At 45.4% G+C, this 22500-nt stretch overlaps 1 protein-coding gene across 1 annotated transcript in view; it reads left to right on the top strand.

The window, feature by feature from the left end:
* lekr1 (leucine, glutamate and lysine rich 1) overlaps nt 1-22500 on the top strand; it is a 205870-nt gene that overhangs the window by 84225 nt on the left and 99145 nt on the right. Inside the window, exons 4-5 of the mRNA XM_036965369.1 lie at nt 2942-3019; nt 21665-21828. Coding sequence (XP_036821264.1) covers nt 2942-3019; nt 21665-21828 — 242 coding nt within the window. The remainder of the gene's footprint in view (nt 1-2941; nt 3020-21664; nt 21829-22500) is intronic.

The raw sequence follows: 22500 nt of genomic DNA, 5'->3' as shown, positions 1-22500 counted from the left end.
GTAATGACTGGGGACTTCGGGTTTGAAGTGAAAGCTTCTTTTAGTAATAATACTTGTTCACGTTACGTTTAACAACTTTAGATTCTACAAAAACAATAAAATAATGTTTCTAGAGAAAGGCAGGATAATCACTTGTACATAACTGACGCGTTCTCTCTCTTTCCACTTCCTGTCGCAAGGCATTCTGGAACTTGCAGTCAATAGCGTAATCCAACACTAACCAAAACAACAGAAATATGTATGGAGTTTACAACAGAAATATGTATGTAGTTCTCTCAATCTCCATCACATTAATTATAATACAATTACATATGTAAATAACTGTAAAGAACATATCTTTAGATTCAGCTCAATGAATTAACTGTAAACATTAACTCTGTAACCCATTAAAGTTACAACACACACAGAGACGTCATCACACACACACACACACACACACACACACACACACACACACACACACACACACACACACACACACACACACACACACACACACACACACACACACACACACACACACATCACACACATACTTATTTAGTTCTGAACTCACACAGTCTAACACACACTCATTCAGACAGATACAATATACACACAGACAGGATTAGAAGCACATGCATATGGATTTACTCGGTTAAAGCTGGTGTGGAGCGCATTTGTGTGTGTGTGTGTTGAGTATAAACTCCTGCTACCTTACGTTTGGTTGGGTTGTGATCTGATAGCCCAGGTTAGGCTAAACTAATTGCTGGGGATTTTCTCTGTGTCCCTCTGAAAATAGAGGGGAAGAATTTATGTACAGGTTTATTTTGGTCATGTACACTACATGCTTAACTGAAAAAGCTAGCTTTATTTTAGGAGTAATCTGCTCTACCATCTCTCTCTCCTCAGTCTCTCTCTCCTCAGTCTCTCTCTCTCTCTCTCTCTCTCTCTCCTCACTCTCTCTGTCTCTCTCAGTCTCTCTGTCTCTCTCTCTCTCTCCTCAGTCTCTCTCAGTCTCTCTCAGTCCCTCTCTCTCTCTCTCTCTCTCTCTCTCTCTCTCTCTCTCTCTCTCTCTCTCTCTCTCTCTCATTAAGAAATCACTGTCAGCACTTGTTTGTTGTGGTGTCTGGCTGGGTCTGGGAGTGAGATGCTGCGTGTCTGCTTGGATGTGGTGTCTGGCTGGGCGGGCGACATGATCTGAGTGCTGATGTGTTGTTCTGTCCTGGTTGATTGGTTATGTCTGGAAACTGTGAGGCAGAGTTTTATCACTCAACCCTATCATCTACTCTTCTTAATAGAGCTCCTAACACTCTAACACTCTAACACTAACACTCTAACATTCTAACACTAACACTCTAACATTCTAACACTCTAACACTAACATTCTAACTCTCTTAACACTAACACTCTAACATTCTAACACTAACACTCTAACATTCTAACACTCTAACACTAACACTCTAACATTCTAACACTAACACTCTAACATTCTAACACTAACACTCTAACATTCTAACACTCTAACACTAACATTCTAACTCTCTTAACACTAACACTCTAACATTCTAACACTAACACTCTAACATTCTAACACTCTAACACTAACACTCTAACATTCTAACTCTAACACTAACACTCTAACATTCTAACACTCTAACACTAACATTCTAACACTCTAACACTAACACTCTAACATTCTAAAACTAACTCTCTAACATTCTAACACTCTAACACTAACATTCTAACTCTCTTAACACTAACACTCTAACATTCTAACACTAACACTCTAACATTCTAACACTCTAACACTAACACTCTAACATTCTAACACTAACACTCTAACATTCTAACACTAACACTCTAACATTCTAACACTCTAACACTAACATTCTAACACTCTAACACTAACACTCTAACATTCTAACACTAACACTCTAACATTCTAACACTCTAACACTAACATTCTAACACTCTAACACTAACACTCTAACATTCTAAAACTAACTCTCTAACATTCTAACACTCTAACACTAACATTCTAACTCTCTTAACACTAACACTCTAACATTCTAACACTAACACTCTAACATTCTAACACTCTAACACTAACACTCTAACATTCTAACACTAACACTCTAACATTCTAACACTAACACTCTAACATTCTAACACTCTAACACTAACATTCTAACTCTCTTAACACTAACACTCTAACATTCTAACACTAACACTCTAACATTCTAACTCTAACACTAACATTCTAACATTCTAACATTCTAACACTAACATTCTAACACTCTAAAACTAACTCTCTAGGCTGTTTGCAATTTCTAGTAGCTCTTCTCATGTTTATATGTAGTTGTTTTGTTTTATTTCTGGATAATGAACATAGTGACATGAGGCAGGACAGTTTCCATAGAAACATAAAGACACCATATAAACATCACAGAAGTCATAATTAGGGTATCTTGCCTTTCTTTCTGTCCTCCATTCCTCTCATAAATCTTCCACTTCCTCCCTGTGACTAGTTTACTGTTTATTCTCCTCTTGTAGTGGTTATGTGTGCATTGCACTGCATTAATTTTGACATTTTATTCAAGAAAAGATTGTCTCTCTCTCTCTCTCTCTCCTCTCTCTCTCTCTCTCTCTCTCTCTCTCCCTCTCAATTCAATTCAATTCAATTCAAGGGCTTTATTGGCATGGGAAACATGTGTTAACATTGCCAAAGCAAGTGAGGTAGACAACATACAAAGTGAATATATAAAGTGAAAAACAACAAAAATTAACCTCTCTCCCTCTCTCCCTCTCTCTCCCTCTCCCGCTCCCTCTCCCTCTATCTCTGTTTCCCTGTCTCCCTGTCTCTCTCTCTCTCTCTCTCTCTCTCTCTCTCTCTCTCTCTCTCTCTCTCTCCCTCTCTCCCTCTATCTCTGTCTCCCTGTCTCGCTCTCGCTCTCTCTAGGCTGAAGAGTGTGGGTTTGGAGCGAGACATGACAGAGGGGCTGCTGTGTAAAGAGAGAGAGCTCTGCCAACAGCTCAGGTAAGGAAAGGATAGAACGAGAAAACAAGGGACCAATACAGCTGCCAGGAGGCCTGTGGGCAGGCGGAAGAGAGGGAGGGCGGAGGGAAAACAGAAACAAAAGAACAGCCTGCTTTAATCTGATTGGTTCTTGGCTACCCGACCAATGGCACGACAGGAAGGCTGGGGCAGATGGGAAGAATCTGGGTGCCGGGATGCAGGAAGAAAAAAAAAGAGGGAGAGAAAAACAGGACAATAAAGGAATATAAAACTGTAGAGAAAAGGAAGTAGAGAAAAGGAAGTAGAGAAAAGGAAGTAGAGAAAAGGAAATATGACAGGTGAGGGAAAGATATGAGGAGAGGAGTGTTGTAATTTCTGCCATAGACTTTTGTTGATGTCTTAAAGTCAGATGTTAGAGTGCAACACTATTAAGAACCAAGGCTGGCCTAGTAAAACACAGTGCATTAACTAGTATGTATTGGATAATTCAGTCACACACACAAGCTCAAATTCTCAGCCTCGTAACTGATGACAGATTTGGCTCATATCTGGTCCTCCATTTCTGCCTGTCAGGCTACGATTTGTGTAAAGTGACATTATAAAACAGCCTCTCGTGACAAGCACACACGCTGACACACACTGACACACACATAAAGTCACGCAAGTAAAACACTCTCAGACATCAGAAATGGAGGAGGGAACTCTGAACTCTTCTCCTCTGATCTTCATGTTTTATCACCTAAAGCCACATACATTTACTTCTGGTGTGTAGAGATCAGTCAGAAGAAAAACAGCCACTCCACTCTCAAAATCTGTCACTTCAGATTAGATTTACAGTACCAGTTAAAAATGTGGACAGACGTACTCATTCAAGGTTTTTTCTTTATTTTAACTATTTTCTACATTGTAGAATAATAGTGAAGACATCAAAACTATGAAATAACACATATGGAATCATGTAGTAACCAAAAAAGTATTAAACATTTCAAAATATATTTTAGATTTTAGATTCTTCAAAGTAGCCACTCTTTTCCACATATGCTGAGCACTTGTTGGCTGCTCTGCGGTCCAACTCATCCCAAACCATCTTAATTGGGTTGAGGTCGGGTGATTGTGGAGACTAGGTCATCTGATGCAGCACTCCATCACTCTTCTTGATGGTCAAATAGGCCTTACACATCCAGGAAGTGTGTTGGGTCATTGTCCTGTTGAAAAATAAAGCGCAAACCAGATGGGATGGCGTATCGCTGCAGAATGCTGTGGTAGCCATGCTGGTTAAGTGTGCCTTGAATTCTAAAGAAATCACTGACAGTGTCACCAGCAAAGCACCCCCACACCATCACACCTCCTCCTCCATGCTTCACGGTGGGAACCACACATGCGTGTTCACCTACTCTGCGTCTCACAAAGACACGTCGGTTGGTACTAAAAATGTCAAATTTGGACTCATCAGACCAAAGAACAGATTTCCACCGGTCTAATGTCCATTGCTCATGTTTCTTGGCCCAAGAAAGTCTCTTCTTATTATTGGCGTCCTTTAGTAGTGGTTTCCTTGCAGTAATTTGACCCTGAAGACCTGATTCACACAGTCTCCTCTGAACAGTTGATGTTGAGATGTGTCCGTTACTTGAACTCTGTGAAGCATTTATTTGGGCTGCAATTTCTGAGGCTGGTAACTCTAATGAACTTATCCTCTGCAGCAGAGGTAACTCTGGCTCTTCCTTTCATGTGGCAGGCCTCATGAGAGCCAGTTTCATCATAGTGCTTGATGGTTTTTGCAACTGCACTTGAAGAAACTTTCAAAGTTCTTGACATTTTCCGCATTGACTGACCTCCATGTCTTAAAGTAATGATAGACTGTCATTTTTCTTTGCTTATTTGAGCTGTTCTTGCCATAATATGGACTTAGTCTTTTACCAAATAGGGATATCTTCTGTATACCAACCCTACCTTGTCACAACACAACTGATTGGCTAAAATGCATTAAGAAGGAATGAAATTCCACAAATTAACTTTTAACAAGGTACACCTGTTAATTGAAATGTATTTCAGGTGACTACCTCACGAAGCTGGTTGAGAGAATGTCAAGTGTGTGCAAAGCTGTCAACAAGGCAAAGAGTGACTACTTTGAAGAATCAAAAATATAACATATTTTTATTTGTTTAACAGTTTATTTCATAGTTGTGATGTCTTCACTATTATTCTACAATGTAGAAAATAGTTTTAAAAAAATAAACAAAACCCCTGGAATGAGTAGGTGTGTCCAAACTGTTGACTGGTACTGTATATTTACAAATAAAGTATGTGGGATTGGAAATAATGTAGACAATTACATTGATGGAATGTTAGGAATATTATGAATAAATGACTAAACAATATTCTCATTTTAAATGGAACTGTAACTATGTAAACATATCAAATCAAATCAAATGTATTTATATAGCCCTTCGTACATCAGCTGATATCTCAAAGTGCTGTACAGAAACCCAGCCTAAAACCCCAAACAGCAAGCAATGCAGGTGTAGAAGCACGGTGGCTAGGAAAAACTCCCTAGAAAGGCCAAAACCTAGGAAGAAACCAGGCTATGTGGGGTGGCCAGTCCTCTTCTGGCTGTGCCGGGTGGAGATTATAACAGAACATGGCCAAGATGTTCAAATGTTCATAAATTACCAGCATGGTCGAATAATAATAAGGCAGAACAGTTGAAACTGGAGCAACAGCACGGTCAGGTGGACTGGGGACAGCAAGGAGTCATCATGTCAGGTAGTCCTGGGGTATGGTCCTAGGGCTCAGGTCAGTTGAAACTGGAGCAGCAGCACGGCCAGGTGGACTGGGGACAGCAAGGAGTCATCATGTCAGGTAGTCCTGGGGCATGGTCCTAGGGCTCAGGTCCTCCGAGAGAGAGAAAGAAAGAGAGAAGGAGAGAATTAGAGAACACACACTTAGATTCACACAGGACACCGAATAGGACAGGAGAAGTACTCCAGATATAACAAACTGACCCTAGCCCCCCCGACACATAAACTACTGCAGCATAAATACTGGAGGCTTATACTCTGTTTTATTATATCTGATTAACATTATGAGTTCATAAGAAGGGATTGTGTGACATGAACAAGGAGTAATTAAATATAACAAACACCATTCCAAACTAGTCTGGAGAGGAGTGGGTTAAGTAAGCACACAGGGTCGTTAACCTATGGTTGAACCAACGAAACTGAGCTCTGGGGTGTTTTAGATAAGGCAGTGCGTGCATTCCTAGGTTTTCTGTTAATTAGAACTGTCAGCTAAGTGGTTATCGATAATGGTGAGGGCTCAAGAGTTAATTAAGTTATGTTGTGTGACCTGTGAGTGTGTTAGTGAGTTGGAATGAACTTTTAAACTCACTTAATTCTAGGTCGGGAGGAGGGGATTCATTCTAGAAGCAATGAAATGACGTCATGTTATTGTATATAAACTGTTGCTCGTGGTAACGTGACAGCAGGCTCCGAGAATAAATACTATTATCTATTATTGATAAGACTGGTCTCTGTCTATTTTATGCAAACAAGAATCTTACAAATTCTCATAAAATAGATTAAGGGAATTAAATTAATGAAAACATATTGGAATAACAAAATTACAGTAACATGGAAGCTAAAATTTATCTGCACTATTAAAGCTGATTTACCCCCCACCTCCCCCCCATAGCTTTTTCTAATGGTTTTATGACATACAACACTGTCCAACAACACTAGTAGTAGCACTGGAAAAGGTATAATAGAAATATGTATAATAACAGTAGTATTCTTGCTGACACAAGCACACTAATTACCCTATATTGTAGCCCATTGTAAGGAATGAGATTTGTTCCACTGACTTACATTAGCTATTGTGAAAACCAAATAAGTTCAACAGATGTGTGGGAAATGTTAGTTCACCAAAGTTGGAGGCCAAAATGCTGACTGGAGCCTGCATTTGAGCCTATTTGAATTATTGTTCATTGAGATACATTAAATATACCACCTAAAGTTTAACTTGGGGGCCATATTTCCTGACATTTTACGTAGTATAACATAATTCATTACATCTTTTGGCTATTTCATGCATTTAAAAAAAATACATCTGTTTTACTTTTTGTCAAATTTAGTTTTCCAGGTTTTGTTTTTCCCAGGTTCATAGTTTTCCTAGTTTTTTCAGGTTCACTATCAAAATGAGATGTTGTATGTCCACAACTATTCTTAAAGGAGAAGTGCAGTAAAAACATAGATTTTACAGTTTTTATTTATTTAATATATTCCACACTATGAGCTTGAAATAACACTCAATATTTTTGAAAATTATGAAAATAAAACAATGCCTGGAATTTCATCCTGATCAGGTGGGATGTCGTTTTTGGACAATGACCTTTCATCTTTGTTTTGCATATGAATCGTCCTACTTTGGAGGGGTAGGCCCTAGTGTCTAGACAATCCTATCCGCCAATCAGGGCTGTGTATGTAAATGTATTTACATCTGTATCAACACACGATCAGACTGAGCATTTTAATTGCAAAAGGAGACTCATGAAAGTTGTTGAGTTATGAGTTATTTTCATGAAATAAACACACATAGTTTATTTATTAGACGTATCAGATGTAAAGTGATGATTTTAAAAATATTAAATAAACTGCATGGGGGCTTTAAACCCTGTGACCACTAGAAAGAGACCTCTTGTTTGGCTAGCAGCATTTCTATACATGTGATGGCAGAGTTGCAAAAACATATGATCACCTGATTGACAGGCTACAAATCATCATGATGCCAGGCTGGCCTACTTTGGAGTCAACAATTACACTTTTCCCCAATTGTTTACACACTAAAACTGGCCCATAGGCACAATGACCCAAACCTGTAACTAATTTAGTAGAACCAGACAACAAATCTGCAATACTACTGACACATGTTCTGCTTTACACTCAGATTGCAATTCTATAACAAACATTTGGCAAAACACAACACACAATTCTCTACCTTTGGCACAACCTTCCCAACTAAAATCTGTTTTGTGCAAATGAAAAACAACACTGTTCAACAAGCTAAGCTCAATTACCAATTGACCACTTTCACTCTTCACATGTGCAAACACTAGTTATGCGTAAATGTTCACTTTGCAATCAGACCTTTGGTATGGATAAAAAGGCCACAGGGGAGTATTCCTGTGTTTGGAGAACAATGGAAGCGAACTTGGCAGAGAGAGGTAGAGATAGAGGTGGAGGGGGAGGTACAGTAGAGGTGGAGGTGGAGGTAGAGGTGGAGGGGGAGGTACAGTAGAGGTGGAGGTAGAGGTGGAGGGGGAGGTACAGTAGAGGTGGAGGTGGAGGTAGAAAAGGTGGAGGTGGAAGAGGTGGAGGTAGAGGTGGAGGTATAAGAGGTGGAGGTAGAAAAGGTGAAGGTAGAAGAGGTGGAGATAGTGGAGGTGGAGGTAGAGGTAGAAGAGGTAGAGGTAGAAGAGGTAGAGGTAGACGAGGTAGAGGTAGAAGAGGTAGAGGTAGAAAAGGTAGAGGTAGAAGAGGTAGAGGTAGAAGAGGTGGAGGTGGAGGTAGAAGAGGTGGAGGTAGAAGAGGTGGAGGTAGAAGTAGAAGAGGTGGAGGTAGAGGTGGAGGTAGAAGAGGTGGAGGTAGAGGTAGAAGAGGTGGATGTGGAAGAGGTGGAGGTGGAGGTAGATTTAGAAGAGGTGGAGGTAGAAGAGGTAGATGTAGAAGAGATGGAGGTAGAGGAGGTGGAGGTAGAAGAGGTGGAGGTAGTTGGAGGTGTAGGTAGCTGTAGAGGTAGAGGTAGAGGTGGAGGTAGAAGAGGTGGAGGTAGAGGTAGAAGAGGTGGAGGTAGAGGTAGAAGAGGTGGAGGTAGAGGTAGAAGAGGTGGAGGTAGAGGTAGAAGAGGTGGGGGTGGAGGTAGAAAAGGTGGAGGTGGAGGTGGAGGTTGAAGAGGTGGAGGTAGAGGTGGAGGTGAAGGTAGAGGTGGAGGTAGAAGAGGTAGAGGTAGAAGAGGTGGAGGTAGAGTAGAGGTAGAAGAGGTGGAGGTGGAGGTAGAAGAGGTGGGGGTGGAGGTAGAAGAGGTGGAGGTGGAGGTTGAAGAGGTGGAGGTAGAGGTGGAGGTGAAGGTAGAAGTGGAGGTAGAAGAGGTAGAGGTAGAAGAGGTGGAGGTTTTGGTAGAGGTAGAAGAGGTGGAGGTAGAAGAGTTGGAGGTAGAAGAGTTGGAGGTAGAAGAAGTAGAGGTAGAGGTAGAAGAGGTGGAGGTAGTGGAGGTGGAGGTAGAGGTAGAAGAGGTGGAGGTAGAGGTAGAAGAGCTGGAGGTAGAAGAGGTGGAGGTAGAGTAGAGGTAGAAGAGGTGGAGGTAGAGGTAGAAGAGGTGGGGGTGGAGGTAGAAGAGGTAGAGGTAGAAGATGTGGAGGTTTTGGTAGAGGTAGAAGAGGTGGAGGTAGAAGAGGTGGAGGTAGAAGAGTTGGAGGTAGAAGAAGTAGAGGTAGAGGTAGAAGAGGTGGAGGTAGTGGAGGTAGAGGTAGAAGAGGTAGAGGTAGAAGAGGTGGAGGTAGAGGTAGAAGAGTGGAGGTAGAAGAGGTAGAGGTAGAGGTGGAGGTAGAGGTAGAGGTAGAGGTAGAAGAGGTGGAGGCAGAGGTAGAAGAGGTGGAGGTAGAGGTAGAAGAGGTGGAGGTAGAGGTAGAAGAGTGGAGGTAGAAGAGGTGGAGGCAGAGGTAGAAGAGGTGGAGGTAGAAAAGGTGGAGGTGGAAGAGGTGGAGGTAGAGGTGGAGGTATAAGAGGTGGAGGTAGAAAAGGTGGAGGTAGAAGAGGTGGAGGTGGAGGTAGAAGAGGTGGAGGTAGAAGAGGTGGAGGTGGAGGTAGAAGAGGTGGAGGTAGAAGAGGTGGAGGTAGAAGAGGTGGAGGTAGAGGTAGAAGAGGTGGAGGTAGAAGAGGTGGAGGTAGAGTAGAGGTAGAAGAGGTGGAGGTGGAGGTAGAAGAGGTGGAGGTAGAAGAGATGGAGGTGGAGGTAGAAGAGATGGAGGTGGAGGTAGAAGAGGTGGAGGTAGAGTTGGAGGTGTAGGTAGCCGTAGAGGTAGAGGTAGAGGTAGAGGTGGAGGTAGAAGAGTTAGAAGTGGAGGTAGAAGAGGTGGAGGTGGAGGTAGAGGTAGAAGAGGTGGAGGTAGAGGTAGAAGAGGTGGGGGTGGAGGTAGTAGAGGTGGAGGTGGAGGTAGAAGAGGTGGAGGTATAAGAGGTGGAGGTAGAAGAGGTAGAGGTAGAGGTAGAAGAGGTGGAGATAGTGGAGGTGGAGGTAGAGGTAGAAGAGGAAGAGATAGAAGAGGTAAAGGTAGAAAAGGTAGACGAGGTGGAGGTAGAGGTAGAAGAGGTGGAGGTAGAAGAGGTGGAGGTAGAAGAGGTGGAGGTTGAGGTAGAAGAGATGGAGGTGGAGGTAGACGAGGTGGGGGTAGAGTTGGAGGTGTAGGTAGCCGTAGAGGTAGAGGTAGAGGTGGAGGTAGAAGAGGTAGAAGTGGAGGTAGAAGAGGTGCAGGTGGAGGTAGAGGTAGAAGAGGTGGAGGTAGAGGTAGAAGAGGTGGGGGTGGAGGTAGTAGAGGTGGAGGTGGAGGTAGAAGAGGTGGAGGTGGAGGTAGAAGAGGTGGAGGTAGAAGAGGTGGAGGTAGAAGAGGTAGAGGTAGAGGTAGAAGAGGTGGAGATAGTGGAGGTGGAGGTAGAGGTAGAAGAGGTGGAGGTAGAGGTAGAAGAGGTAGAGGTAGACGAGGTAGAGGTAGAAGAGGTAGAGGTAGAAAAGGTAGAGGTAGAAGAGGTAGAGGTAGAAGAGGTGGAGGTGGAGGTAGAAGAGGTGGAGGTAGAAGAGGTGGAGGTAGAAGAGGTGGAGGTAGAGGTAGAAGAGGTGGAGGTAGAGGTGGAGGTAGAAGAGGTGGAGGTAGAGGTAGAAGAGGTGGATGTGGAAGAGGTGGAGGTGGAGGTAGATTTAGAAGAGGTGGAGGTAGAAGAGGTAGAGGTAGAAGAGATGGAGGTAGAGGAGGTGGAGGTAGAAGAGGTGGAGGTAGTTGGAGGTGTAGGTAGCTGTAGAGGTAGAGGTAGAGGTGGAGGTAGAAGAGGTGGAGGTAGAGGTAGAAGAGGTGGAGGTAGAGGTAGAAGAGGTGGAGGTAGAGGTAGAAGAGGTGGAGGTAGAGGTAGAAGAGGTGGGGGTGGAGGTAGAAGAGGTGGAGGTGGAGGTTGAAGAGGTGGAGGTAGAGGTGGAGGTGAAGGTAGAGGTGGAGGTAGAAGAGGTAGAGGTAGAAGAGGTGGAGGTAGAGTAGACGTAGAAGAGGTGGGGGTGGAGGTAGAAGAGGTGGAGGTGGAGGTTGAAGAGGTGGAGGTAGAGGTGGAGGTGAAGGTAGAGGTGGAGGTAGAAGAGGTAGAGGTAGAAGAGGTGGAGGTTTTGGTAGAGGTAGAAGAGGTGGAGGTAGAAGAGTTGGAGGTAGAAGAGTTGGAGGTAGAAGAAGTAGAGGTAGAGGTAGAAGAGGTGGAGGTAGTGGAGGTGGAGGTAGAGGTAGAAGAGGTGGAGGTAGAGGTAGAAGAGCTGGAGGTAGAAGAGGTGGAGGTAGAGGTAGAAGAGGTGGGGGTGGAGGTAGAAGAGGTAGAGGTAGAAGATGTGGAGGTTTTGGTAGAGGTAGAAGAGGTGGAGGTAGAAGAGGTGGAGGTAGAAGAGTTGGAGGTAGAAGAAGTAGAGGTAGAGGTAGAAGAGGTGGAGGTAGTGGAGGTAGAGGTAGAAGAGGTAGAGGTAGAAGAGGTGGAGGTAGAGGTAGAAGAGGTGGAGGTAGAGGTAGAAGAGTGGAGGTAGAAGAGGTGGAGGTAGAGGTGGAGGTAGAGGTAGAGGTAGAAGAGGTGGAGGCAGAGGTAGAAGAGGTGGAGGTAGAAGAGGTGGAGGTGGAGGTAGAATAGGTGGAGGTAGAAGAGGTGGATGTGGAAGAGGTGGAGGTGGAGGTAGATTTAGAAGAGGTGGAGTTAGAGGTAGAGGTGGAGGTAGAAGAGGTGGAGGTATAAGAGGTGGAGGTAGAGTTGGAGGTGTAGGTAGAGGTAGAGGTGGAGGTAGAAGAGGTGGAGGTAGAGGTAGAAGAGGTGGAGGTACAGGTAGAAGAGGTGGAGGTAGAGGTAGAAGAGGTGGGGGTGGAGGTAGAAGAGGTGGAGGTGGAGGTTGAAGAGGTGGAGGTAGAGGTGGAGGTAGAAGAGGTAGAGGTAGAAGAGGTGGAGGTAGAGGTAGAAGAGGTGGAGGTAGAAGAGGTGGAGGTAGAGGTAGAAGAGGTGGAGGTAGAGGTAGAGGTAGAAGAGGTGGTTTTAGAGGTAGAAGAGGTGGATGTGGAAGAGGTGGAGGTGGAGGTAGATTTAGAAGAGGTGGAGTTAGAGGTGGAGGTAGAAGAGGTAGAGATGTACGTAGAAGAGGTGGCTACATATAGTAGAGAGGCTATAAAAGTAGCGAGGCTACATACAGTAATGAGGCTATAAAAGTAGCGAGGCTACATACAGACACCGGTTAGTCAGGCTGATTGAGGTAGTATGTACATGTAGATATGGTTAAAGTGACTATCATATATCATGAACAGAGAGTAGCAGTAGGGTAAAAGAGGGGTTGCCATGCGGTAGTAGAGAGTATAGTCTATCACTGGGGTCTTTGACCATTTTTAGGGCCTTCCTTTGACACCATCTGGTGTAGAGGTCCAAAGCAGGCAGCTTAGCTGGGCCGTATGCACTACCCTCTGTAGTGCCTTTTTTTATTTTATTTATTTCACCTTTATTTAACCAGGTAGGCTAGTTGAGAACAAGTTCGCATTTGCAACTGCGACCTGGCCATTGCGGTCGGAGGCCGAGCAATTTCCGTACCAGGCAGTGATGCAACCGGTCAGGATGCTCTCGATGTTGGAGCTGTAGAACCTTTTGATGATCTCAGGACCCATGCCAAATCTTTTTAGTTTCCTGAGGGGGAATAGGCTTTGTCGTGCCCTCTTCACGACTGTCTTGTTGTGTTTGGACCATTCTAGTTTGTTGTTGATGTGGAACTTGAAGCTCTCAACCTGCTTCACTATAGCCCCGCCGATGAGAATGGGGGTGTGTTCGGTCCTCCTTTTCCTGTAGTCCACAATCATCTCCTTAGTCTTGGATAGGTTGTTATTCTGGCACCACCCGGCCAGGTCTCTGACCTCCTCCCTATAGGCTGTCTCGTCGTTGTCGGTGATCAGGCCTACCACTGTTGTGTCGTCTGCAAACTTAATGGTGTTGGAGTCGTGCCTGGCCATGCAGTCGTGGGTGAACAGGGAGTACAGGAGTGGACTGAGTACACACCCCTGGGGGGGCTCCAGTATTGAGGATCAGCGTGGCAGATGTGTTGCTACCTACCCTCACCACCTGGGGGCGGCCCGTCAGGAAGTCCAGGATCCAGTTGCAGAGGGAGGTGTTTAGTCCCAGGATCCTTAGCTCAGTGATGAGCTTTGAGGGTACTATGGTGTTGAACGCTGAGCTGTAGTCAATGAATAGCATTCTCACATAAGTGTTCCTTTTGTCCAGGTGGGAAAGGGCAGTGTGGAGTGCAATAGAGATTGCGTCATCTGTGGATCTGTTTGGGTGGTATGCAAATTGGAGTGGGTCTAGCGTTTCTGGGATAATGGTGTTGATGTGAGCCATGACCAGCCTTTCAAAGCACTTCATGGCTACAAACGTGAGTGCTACGGGTTTGTAGTCATTTAGGCAGGTTGCCTTTGTGTTCTTGGGCACAGGGACTATGGTGGTCTGCTTGAAACATGCTGGTATTACAGACTCAATCAGGGACATGTTGAAAATGTCAGTGAAGACACCTGCCAGTTGGTCAGCACATGCCCAGAGCACACTTCCTGGTTATCCGTCTGGCCCCGTAGCCTTGTGTATGTTGACCTGTTTAAAGGTCTTACTCACGTTGGCCATGGAGAGCGTGATCACACAGTCGTCTGGAACAGCTGATGCTCTCATGCATGCCTCAGTGTTGCTTGCCTCGAGGCAAGCATAGAAGTGATTTATCTCATCTGGTAGGCTCGTGTCACTGGGCAGCTCGCGGCTGTGCTTCCCTTTGTAGTCAGTAATAGTTTGCAAGCCCTGCCACATAAGACGAGCATCAGAGCCGGTGTAGTATGATTCCATCTTAGCCCTGTATTGACGCTTTGCCTGTTTGATGGTTCGTCGCAGGGCATAGCAGGATTTCTTGTAAGCCTCCGGGTTAGAGTCCCGCACCTTGAAGACGGCGGCTCTACCCTTTAGCTAATTGCAAATGTTGCCTGTAATCCATGGCTTCTGGTTGGGGTATGTACGTACAGTCACTGTGGGGATGACATCCTCGATGCACTTATTGATAAAGCCAGTGACTGATGTGGTGTACTCCTCAATGCCATCGGAAGAATCCCGGAACATGTTCCAGTCTGTGATGGCAAAACAGTCCTGTATTTTAGCATCTGCTTCATCTGGCCACTTTTTATTGACCGAGTCACTGGGGCTTCCTGCTTTAATTTTTGCTTGTAAGCAGGAATCAGGAGAATAGAGTTGTGGTCAGATTTACCAAATGGAGGGCGAGGGAGAGCTTTGTACGTGTCTCTGTGTGTGGAGTACAGGTGTTCTAGAATTGTTTTCCCTCTGGTTGCACATTTAACATTTTGATAGAAATTCGGTAGAACTGATTTAAGTTTCCCTGCATTAAAGTCTCCGGCCACTAGGAGCGCCGCCTCTGTGTGAGTAGTTTCCTGTTTGCTTATTTCCTTATACAGCTGACTGAGTGCGGTCTTAGTGCCAGCATCTGTCTGTGGTGGTAAATAAACAGCCACGAAAAGTATAGCTGAAAACTCTCTAGGCAAGTAGTGTGGCCTGCAATTTATCACAATATACTCTACTTCAGGTGAGCAAAATCAAGAGACTTCCTTAGATTTCGTGCACCAGCTGTTGTTTACAAATATGCAGAGACCGTCCCTCCTCGTCTTACCGGAGTGTGCTGTTCTGTCCTGCCAGTGCAGCGTGTATCCCGCTAGCTGAATATCCATGTCGTCATTCAGCCACGATTCCGTGAAACATAGGATATTACAGTTTTTGATGTTCCGTTGGTAGGGTATTCGTGATCGTACCTCGTCTAATTTCTTGTCCAATGATTGCACGTTGGCGAGTAATGTTGACGGTAACGGCAGCTTTCCCACTCGCCTTCTGCGGGTCCTCACGAGACATCCGGCTCTGTGGCCTCTGTACCTGCGCCTCTTCCGCTTGCAAATAACGGGGATGTCGGCCCTTTCGGGTGTTTGGAGAATGTCTTGTGCGTCCTGCTTGTTGTAGAAAAAATCTTTGTCTAATCCGAGGTGAGTGATCGCTGACCTGATACCCAGATGCTATTTTTTGTCGTAAGATACGTTTGCGGAAACATTATGTACAAAATAAGTTACAAATAACGTGAAAAAAACACATAATAGGACAATTGGTTGGGTGCCCTTAAAACCGCTGCCATTTCTTCCAGCGCCATTTTAGAAGAGGTGGAGGTAGTGGAGGTGGAGGTAGAAGAGGTGGAGGTAGAAGAGGTGGAGGTGGAGGTGGAGGTAATGGAGGTGGAGGTGGAGGTAGTGGAGGTGGAAGTGGAGGTAGAAGAGGTGGAGGTAGAAGAGGTGGAGGTGGAAGAGGTGGAGGTGGAAGAGGTAGAGGTGGAGGTAGAGGTAGTGGAGGTGGAGGTGGAAGAGGTGGAGGTGGAGGTAGAGTTGGAGGTACAGTAAAGGCAAAGGTAGAAGTGGAGGTAAAAGAGGTGGAGGTAGAGTTGGAGGTACAGTAGAGGCAGAGGTAGAAGTGGACGTGGAGGTAGAAGAGGAGGTGGAGGTAGAAGAGGTAGAGGTGGAGTTGGAGGTACAGTACAGGCAGAGGTAGAAGTGGACGTGGAGGTAGAAGAGGTGGAGGTGGAGGTAGAGGTACAGTAGAGGCAGAGGTAGAAGTGGAGGTAGAAGAGGTGGAGGTAGAACTGGACGTGGAGGTAAAAGAGGTGGAGGTAGAGCTGGAGGTACAGTAGAGGCAGAGGTAGAAGTGGACATGGAGGTAGAAGAGGTTGAGGTGGAGGTAGAGGTGGAGGTGGAGGTAGAAGAGGTTGAGGTGGAGGTAGAAGAGGTTGAGGTGGAGGTGGAGGTAGAAAAGGTTGAGGTGGAAGTAGAGGTGGAGGTGGAGGTAGAAGAGGTGGAGGTAGTGAAGGTGGAGGTAGAAGTGGAGGTGGAGGTAGAAGAGGGGGAGGTAGTGGAGGTGGAGGTAGAGGTAAAGGTGGAGGTACAGTAGAGGTAGAGGTGGAGGTAGAAGAGGTGGAAGGTAGAGGTGGAGGTACAAGAAGTGGAGGTAGAAGAGGTGGAGGTAGTAGAGGTAGAGGTGGAGGTGAACCAAGAACAAGGAGAGTAATCTCTGATTAAAATATAGGCATCTATGGTGTACAATGTGGTCAACCATGGTTTGACCTTGAGAGAGGCTGGGCAGCGAGTGCTGCCCAATATGAGCCACTTTACCGTAGCATCCATCATACAGACGTTCCACAATGAGAATAGGTTTGTACTACAGACATTGGACCTCTCTACTACTTTTACTACTTGACAGTAGTACAACATAATGCACAATAAAGACTGTAGATTCCAATACGTACCGTAAAGGCAACAAATTCAATGTTTCATTACTGTATTGCTGTATGTATGACATTGGGAGCTATACTACTTCGTAACATGTTTATCTGGGTATACTGTATTACTGTAGTGTTTACTGTACTCTATGCTATTTAGTTTTTTGTAGATCTGAAAGACGACCACCACGTGGTGGTAGAACGTGTTTATTTACAGGAGAACAGGAATCTGACATTGTGCAAACAAACGGTGGTTGAACATAAGGCCATTAAGACGGTGGGAAATCCAACAACAGATGATTGAAAACCCTGCCATCTTCCATAACGTCAGAGTGAGTTTATCAACCACAGCCGGCATCCTTCAGAAACACCATCTCCGGATGAAGCACATCTACGGAGTCCCATTTGAAAGGAATTCCCAAAGAGTGAAGGATAAACAGTACGGAATATGTGCAAGTAAACCATGTAGTATTACTACACTGCTGAAACATCAGAGAATCGTTGATTTTTGCCAGTGAACTTTACTATACACCCATTACAGTATTTACACACATTTCAGAGAATCGTGGAGTTGGATGCCCGTCCCCCAGGAACTCATATTGATAGATGAGACTGGATTCAATTTAGGCGAAGACGAGGAGGAGAGGAAGGAACATCATTGGTCAACGCGCCATCATTGAGGTACCTGGCCAGCACGGGGGAAATGTCACTATATGCACAGCTATGAGCCACAATGGGGTCCTCCACTGCCTTGCCACCCTTGGACCATACAACACTGCCCCATCTCTTTAATGTCCTGAACACCTTACATGACAATGTTTTTCAGCCAGAGCAGAAAGGGCCATATGACCCTGAGCAGCTAATGTTATGCTCTAATTTGGTACAACAGGAGTTTCCATTGGGCTGCTCAGATCCACAACTGCTTTAATGACCATCCAAGGTTTACAGTTCTATATCTCCCATCATATTCCCCATTTCTCAACCCCATTGAGGAGTTGTTTTCAGCATGGCGGTGGAAGGTGTATGATCTCAAACCCCATGAACATATGGCCCTTCTCCAGGCCACGGAGGAGCCCTGTGGTGACGTTCCAGTCCTGTCAGGGGTGGATGCGTCATGCCAGAAGATATTTTCCCCTGCTGTCTGGCCAAGGAGAATATTTGCCTGTGATGTTGATCATAATCTGTTGGCCGGACCGAAACAACAGATGTGACGGATTTTTGTTTTCGCAATAAAGTATTTCTTTCTTGACTTATCTATTCCGCACAATTGATCTAACGTACAACACAGTAGTACAAATAGCACTATTTTTCTTCCTTTGCATACGTAAATACATTTACTGTATGGATAAATGTTTACTGTAAGTGTGTTTACGGTACGCTGTTTACTATGTATTGAATCATGTTGAAAAAATAAAACGTACATTTTTTGCATTTGTGTTGCTTTCTTTGTTTGAGTAGACACAAACAGTATACAGTATAACAACAACATCTGAGTCTTTACACTGTAATAGGTTCTGATAGTGGTGTTTTTTTGGAACATGCCACATTAGTGTGATCTCTGTTGTCACTGAGTTAGATTCATTTAAGACGTGTCTCATTTGCATCCAGAGTTTCATTTTGAGCGGGGAGTACATGATTTTGATTGCTGTGTTCCATTTTGCAAGATGTCTCTGTGGTTTGGGAAAATTGGCTAACTGTTTTGTGTTTAGAGTTTTGAGTACATGAGATGGTTTCAGCAAACGTGGGTTAACAATCGGTAAAAAGTGTAATTGGGAAGGTTTTTGAGGAACGTCTTAGAAATGACACTTTCCGCATGCTACCCGGCTACCCGACACACATGGATCACACCAACAGGCGTCTTCCTCAGAAAGTGGAGGGAAATATACATCTCAGATTCATTCTTTTGAGAAACGAGCTCAATTTAACTACCACTTTGGTTCGTCTGTGAGCTTCTCAAACAGGACAACCAGTTGTTTGAGCTGCGAGCTCTTGCCGACCAACACAATATTCTGCTGAAACTAGACAATGAGCGAGGTGCACGCATGTTGATAGGCTACTTCTGCTCCGATTGCTTCCTACTTCAGTCCTACTTCCTCCCCACTTCCTCTCTTCCTCTATGTCCTCTCCCCTATGTCCTCTATACTTCCTCTCTACTTCCTCTCTACTTCCTCCCCACTTCCTCTCTTCTCCCCTATGTCCTCTATACTTCCTCTCTACGTCCTCCCTACTTCCTCTCTTCTCCCCTATGTCCTCTATACTTCCTCTCTACCTCCTCCCTACTTCCTCTCTTCTCCCCTATGTCCTCTATACTTCCTCTCTACGTCCTCCCTACTTCCTCTCTTCTCCCCTATGTCCTCTATACTTCCTCTCTTCTCCCCTATGTCCTCTATACTTCCTCTCTACTTCCTCTCTACTTCCTCCCCACTTCCTCTCTTCTCCCCTATGTCCTCTATACTTCCTCTCTACGTCCTACCTACTTCCTCTCTTCTCCCCTATGTCCTCTATACTTCCTCTCTTCTCCTCTGTCCTCTATACTTCCTCTCTACTTCCTCTCTACTTCCTCTCCACTTCCTCTCTTCTCCCATATGTCCTCTATACTTCCTCTCTACTTCCTCCCTACATCCTCCCTTCTTCCCCCCCACTTCCCCCCCACATCCTCCCTACTTCCCCCCTACTTCCCCCCCACATCCTCCCTACTTCCCCCCTACTTCCTCCCCACATCCTCCCTACATCGTCCCTACTTCCCCCCTACTTCCTCCCCACATCGTCCCTACTTCCCCCCTACTTCCTCCCCACTTCCTTCCTACTTCCTCCTCTCCATCAGACCCAGATGTCGTTTTCTCACCGGATTTAAGAGATTTTCCCTATGTAAAAAAAAAGCCACAAGCTTAAACTAACAAGGGTTATGCTTTTAGCCTGTTTTTCTAACAAGGGGTACGGCGAACCACCGTGAACCCCCTCCATTCCAGCACTGTGTGTATCAGTGAGTGTGCGTGTGACTGTGTGTGTGTATCAGTGAGAGTGTGTGTGAGTGTGTGTGTGTGTATCAGTGAGTGTGCATGTGACTGTGTGTGTGTGTGTATCAGTGAGTGTGCGTGTGACTGTGTGTGTGTGTGTGTATCAGTGAGTGTGGGTGTGTGTGTGTATGTATCAGTGAGTGTGGTTGTAAGTGTGTGCTTGTCAGTATGTTTCTGAATGAGTTCAGTGTGCTCTAACCCAGAGTTCTGTCAAAACCCTTCTTGGAATAACAGAATGTTCTATTCTGCGTTCTAGTTTTCCACGTCATCGCTCCGCATTACTGAGCGTGTGTGTAAATGACTGAGCGTGTGTGTAAATGACTGAGCGTGTGTGTAAATGACTGAGTGTGTTTGTAAATGACTGTGTGTGTGTGTGTGTGTGTGTGTGTGTGTGTGTGTGTGTGTGTGTGTGTGTGTGAATGTACAGTTAGTTTTTCATGTCGCCTAAAGTGCTTCTCTCTTTCGCAGACGACTGATCTGCAGTTTTCTTTGAGAGAGAGATAGGTAGAGAGAGAGAGAGACAGAGAGAGAGACAGACAGACAGAGAGAGAGAGGGAGAGTCTGACTGTTAAAACAAGGCCTAGACAAGTGATGTTATAAAATCTAAAGTGTGTAATTGTAAAGGTGTGTATGTTACAGAGAGAGGTGTGTAGGACAGCAGCAGAGCCCTGGCTGTGTGTGTGTGTTACAGAGAGAGGTGTGTAGGACAGCAGCAGAGCCCTGACTGTGTGTGTGTGTTACAGAGAGAGGTGTGTAGGACAACAGCAGAGCCCTGACTGTGTGTGTGTGTTACAGCGAGAGGTGTGTAGGACAGCAGCAGAGCCCTGACTGTGTGTGTGTTACAGAGAGAGGTGTGTAGGACAGCAGCAGAGCCCTGACTGTGTGTGTGTGTTACAGAGAGAGGTGTGTAGGACAGCAGCAGAGCCCTGACTGTGTGTGTGTGTTACAGAGAGAGGTGTGTAGGACAGCAGCAGAGCCCTGACTGTGTGTGTGTGTTACAGAGAGAGGTGTGTAGGACAGCAGCAGAGCCCTGACTGTGTGTGTGTGTTACAGAGAGAGGTGTGTAGGACAGCAGCAGAACCCTGACTGTGTGTGTGTGTTACAGAGAGAGGTGTGTAGGACAGCAGCAGAGCCCTGACTGTGTGTGTGTGTTACAGAGAGAGGTGTGTAGGACAGCAGCAGAGCCCTGACTGTGTGTGTGTGTTACAGAGAGAGGTGTGTAGGACAGCAGCAGAGCCCTGACTGTGTGTGTGTGTGTTACAGTGAGAGGTGTGTAGGACAGCAGCAGAGCCCTGACTGTGTGTGTGTTGCAGAGAGAGGTGTGTAGGACAGCAGCAGAGCCCTGACTGTGGGTGTGTTACAGAGAGAGGTCTGTAGGACAGCAGCAGAGCCCTGACTGTGTGTGTGTGTTACAGAGAGAGGTGTGTAGGACAGCAGCAGAACCCTGACTGTGTGTGTGTGTTACAGAGAGAGGTGTGTAGGACAGCAGCAGAGCCCTGACTGTGTGTGTGTGTTACAGAGAGAGGTGTGTAGGACAGCAGCAGAGCCCTGACTGTGTGTGTGTGTGTTACAGAGAGAGGTGTGTAGGACAGCAGCAGAGCCCTGACTGTGTGTGTGTTACAGAGAGAGGTGTGTAGGACAGCAACAGAGCCCTGACTGTGTGTGTGTGTTACAGAGAGAGGTGTGTAGGACAGCAGCAGAGCCCTGACTGTGTGTGTGTGTTACAGAGAGAGGTGTGTAGGACAGCAGCAGAGCCCTGACTGTGTGTGTGTGTTACAGAGAGAGGTGTGTAGGACAGCAGCAGAGCCCTGACTGTGTGTGTGTGTGTTACAGTGAGAGGTGTGTAGGACAGCAGCAGAGCCCTGACTGTGTGTGTGTTGCAGAGAGATGTGTGTAGGACAGCAGCAGAGCCCTGACTGTGGGTGTGTTACAGAGAGAGGTGTGTAGGACAGCAGCAGAGCCCTGACTGTGTGTGTGTGTTACAGAGAGAGGTGTGTAGGACAGCAGCAGAGCCCTGACTGTGTGTGTGTTACAGAGAGAGGTGCGTAAGACAGCAGCAGGCCCTGACTGCCACCCTGTCTCTGCTTCGATGCTCTCGTGAGGAGCTAAGAGATGTACAGGGTTTCCTTAGCCAACTGACAGGGGCCTGGGAGGACTGCAGTTCACAGCTACTGGAGAGGAGCAGGGAGTCATACTCAGGTAAGAGCTGCACATACATACACACGCGTGTGCACACACACACACACACACACACACACACACAAATCAAACTTTATTTGTCACATGCACCGAATACAACAGAAACAGAAATACAACCGTGAAAAACTTACAAGCCCTTAACCAACAGTGCAGTTCAAGAAGAGTTAAGAAAATATACTGTATACCAAATAAACTAAAGTAAAAAATTATAAAAAGTAACACAGTAAAATAACAATAACGAGGCTATATACAGGGGGTACCGAGTCAGTGTGCGTGGGTACAGGTTAGAGGTAATTTGTACATGTAGGTAGGGGTGAAGTGACTATGCATAAATAATAAACAGCGAGTAGCAGCAGAGTACAAAACAAATGGGGGGGGGTCAATGTAAATTGTCTGGTGGCCATTTGATGGCTTGGAGGTAGAAGCTGTTAAGGAGCCTTTTGGTCCACACATAAAAGCAAAACAGGCAAAAATTGAAGTTGTTATTGTTGCAGAGAGAGTCATTAATGGTTAGAATATCTACAGAAAACAGTCTGGCCTCATCATTCTGTAGGAATGGACCAGGGCCCAGGTCTGGCCCGGCCTAGAGACAGAGAGACAGTCATGTTATACCCAGGTCTGGGCCGGGCCTAGAGACAGACAGTCATGTTATACCCAGGTCTGGGCCGGGCC

This window comes from Oncorhynchus mykiss, chromosome 27 (assembly GCF_013265735.2).
Source record: "Oncorhynchus mykiss isolate Arlee chromosome 27, USDA_OmykA_1.1, whole genome shotgun sequence".
In the NCBI taxonomy this organism is placed as follows: domain Eukaryota; kingdom Metazoa; phylum Chordata; class Actinopteri; order Salmoniformes; family Salmonidae; genus Oncorhynchus; species Oncorhynchus mykiss.
Note: the sequence above shows the minus strand (reverse complement) of the source record. Positions and strands in the feature narration are given on the sequence as shown.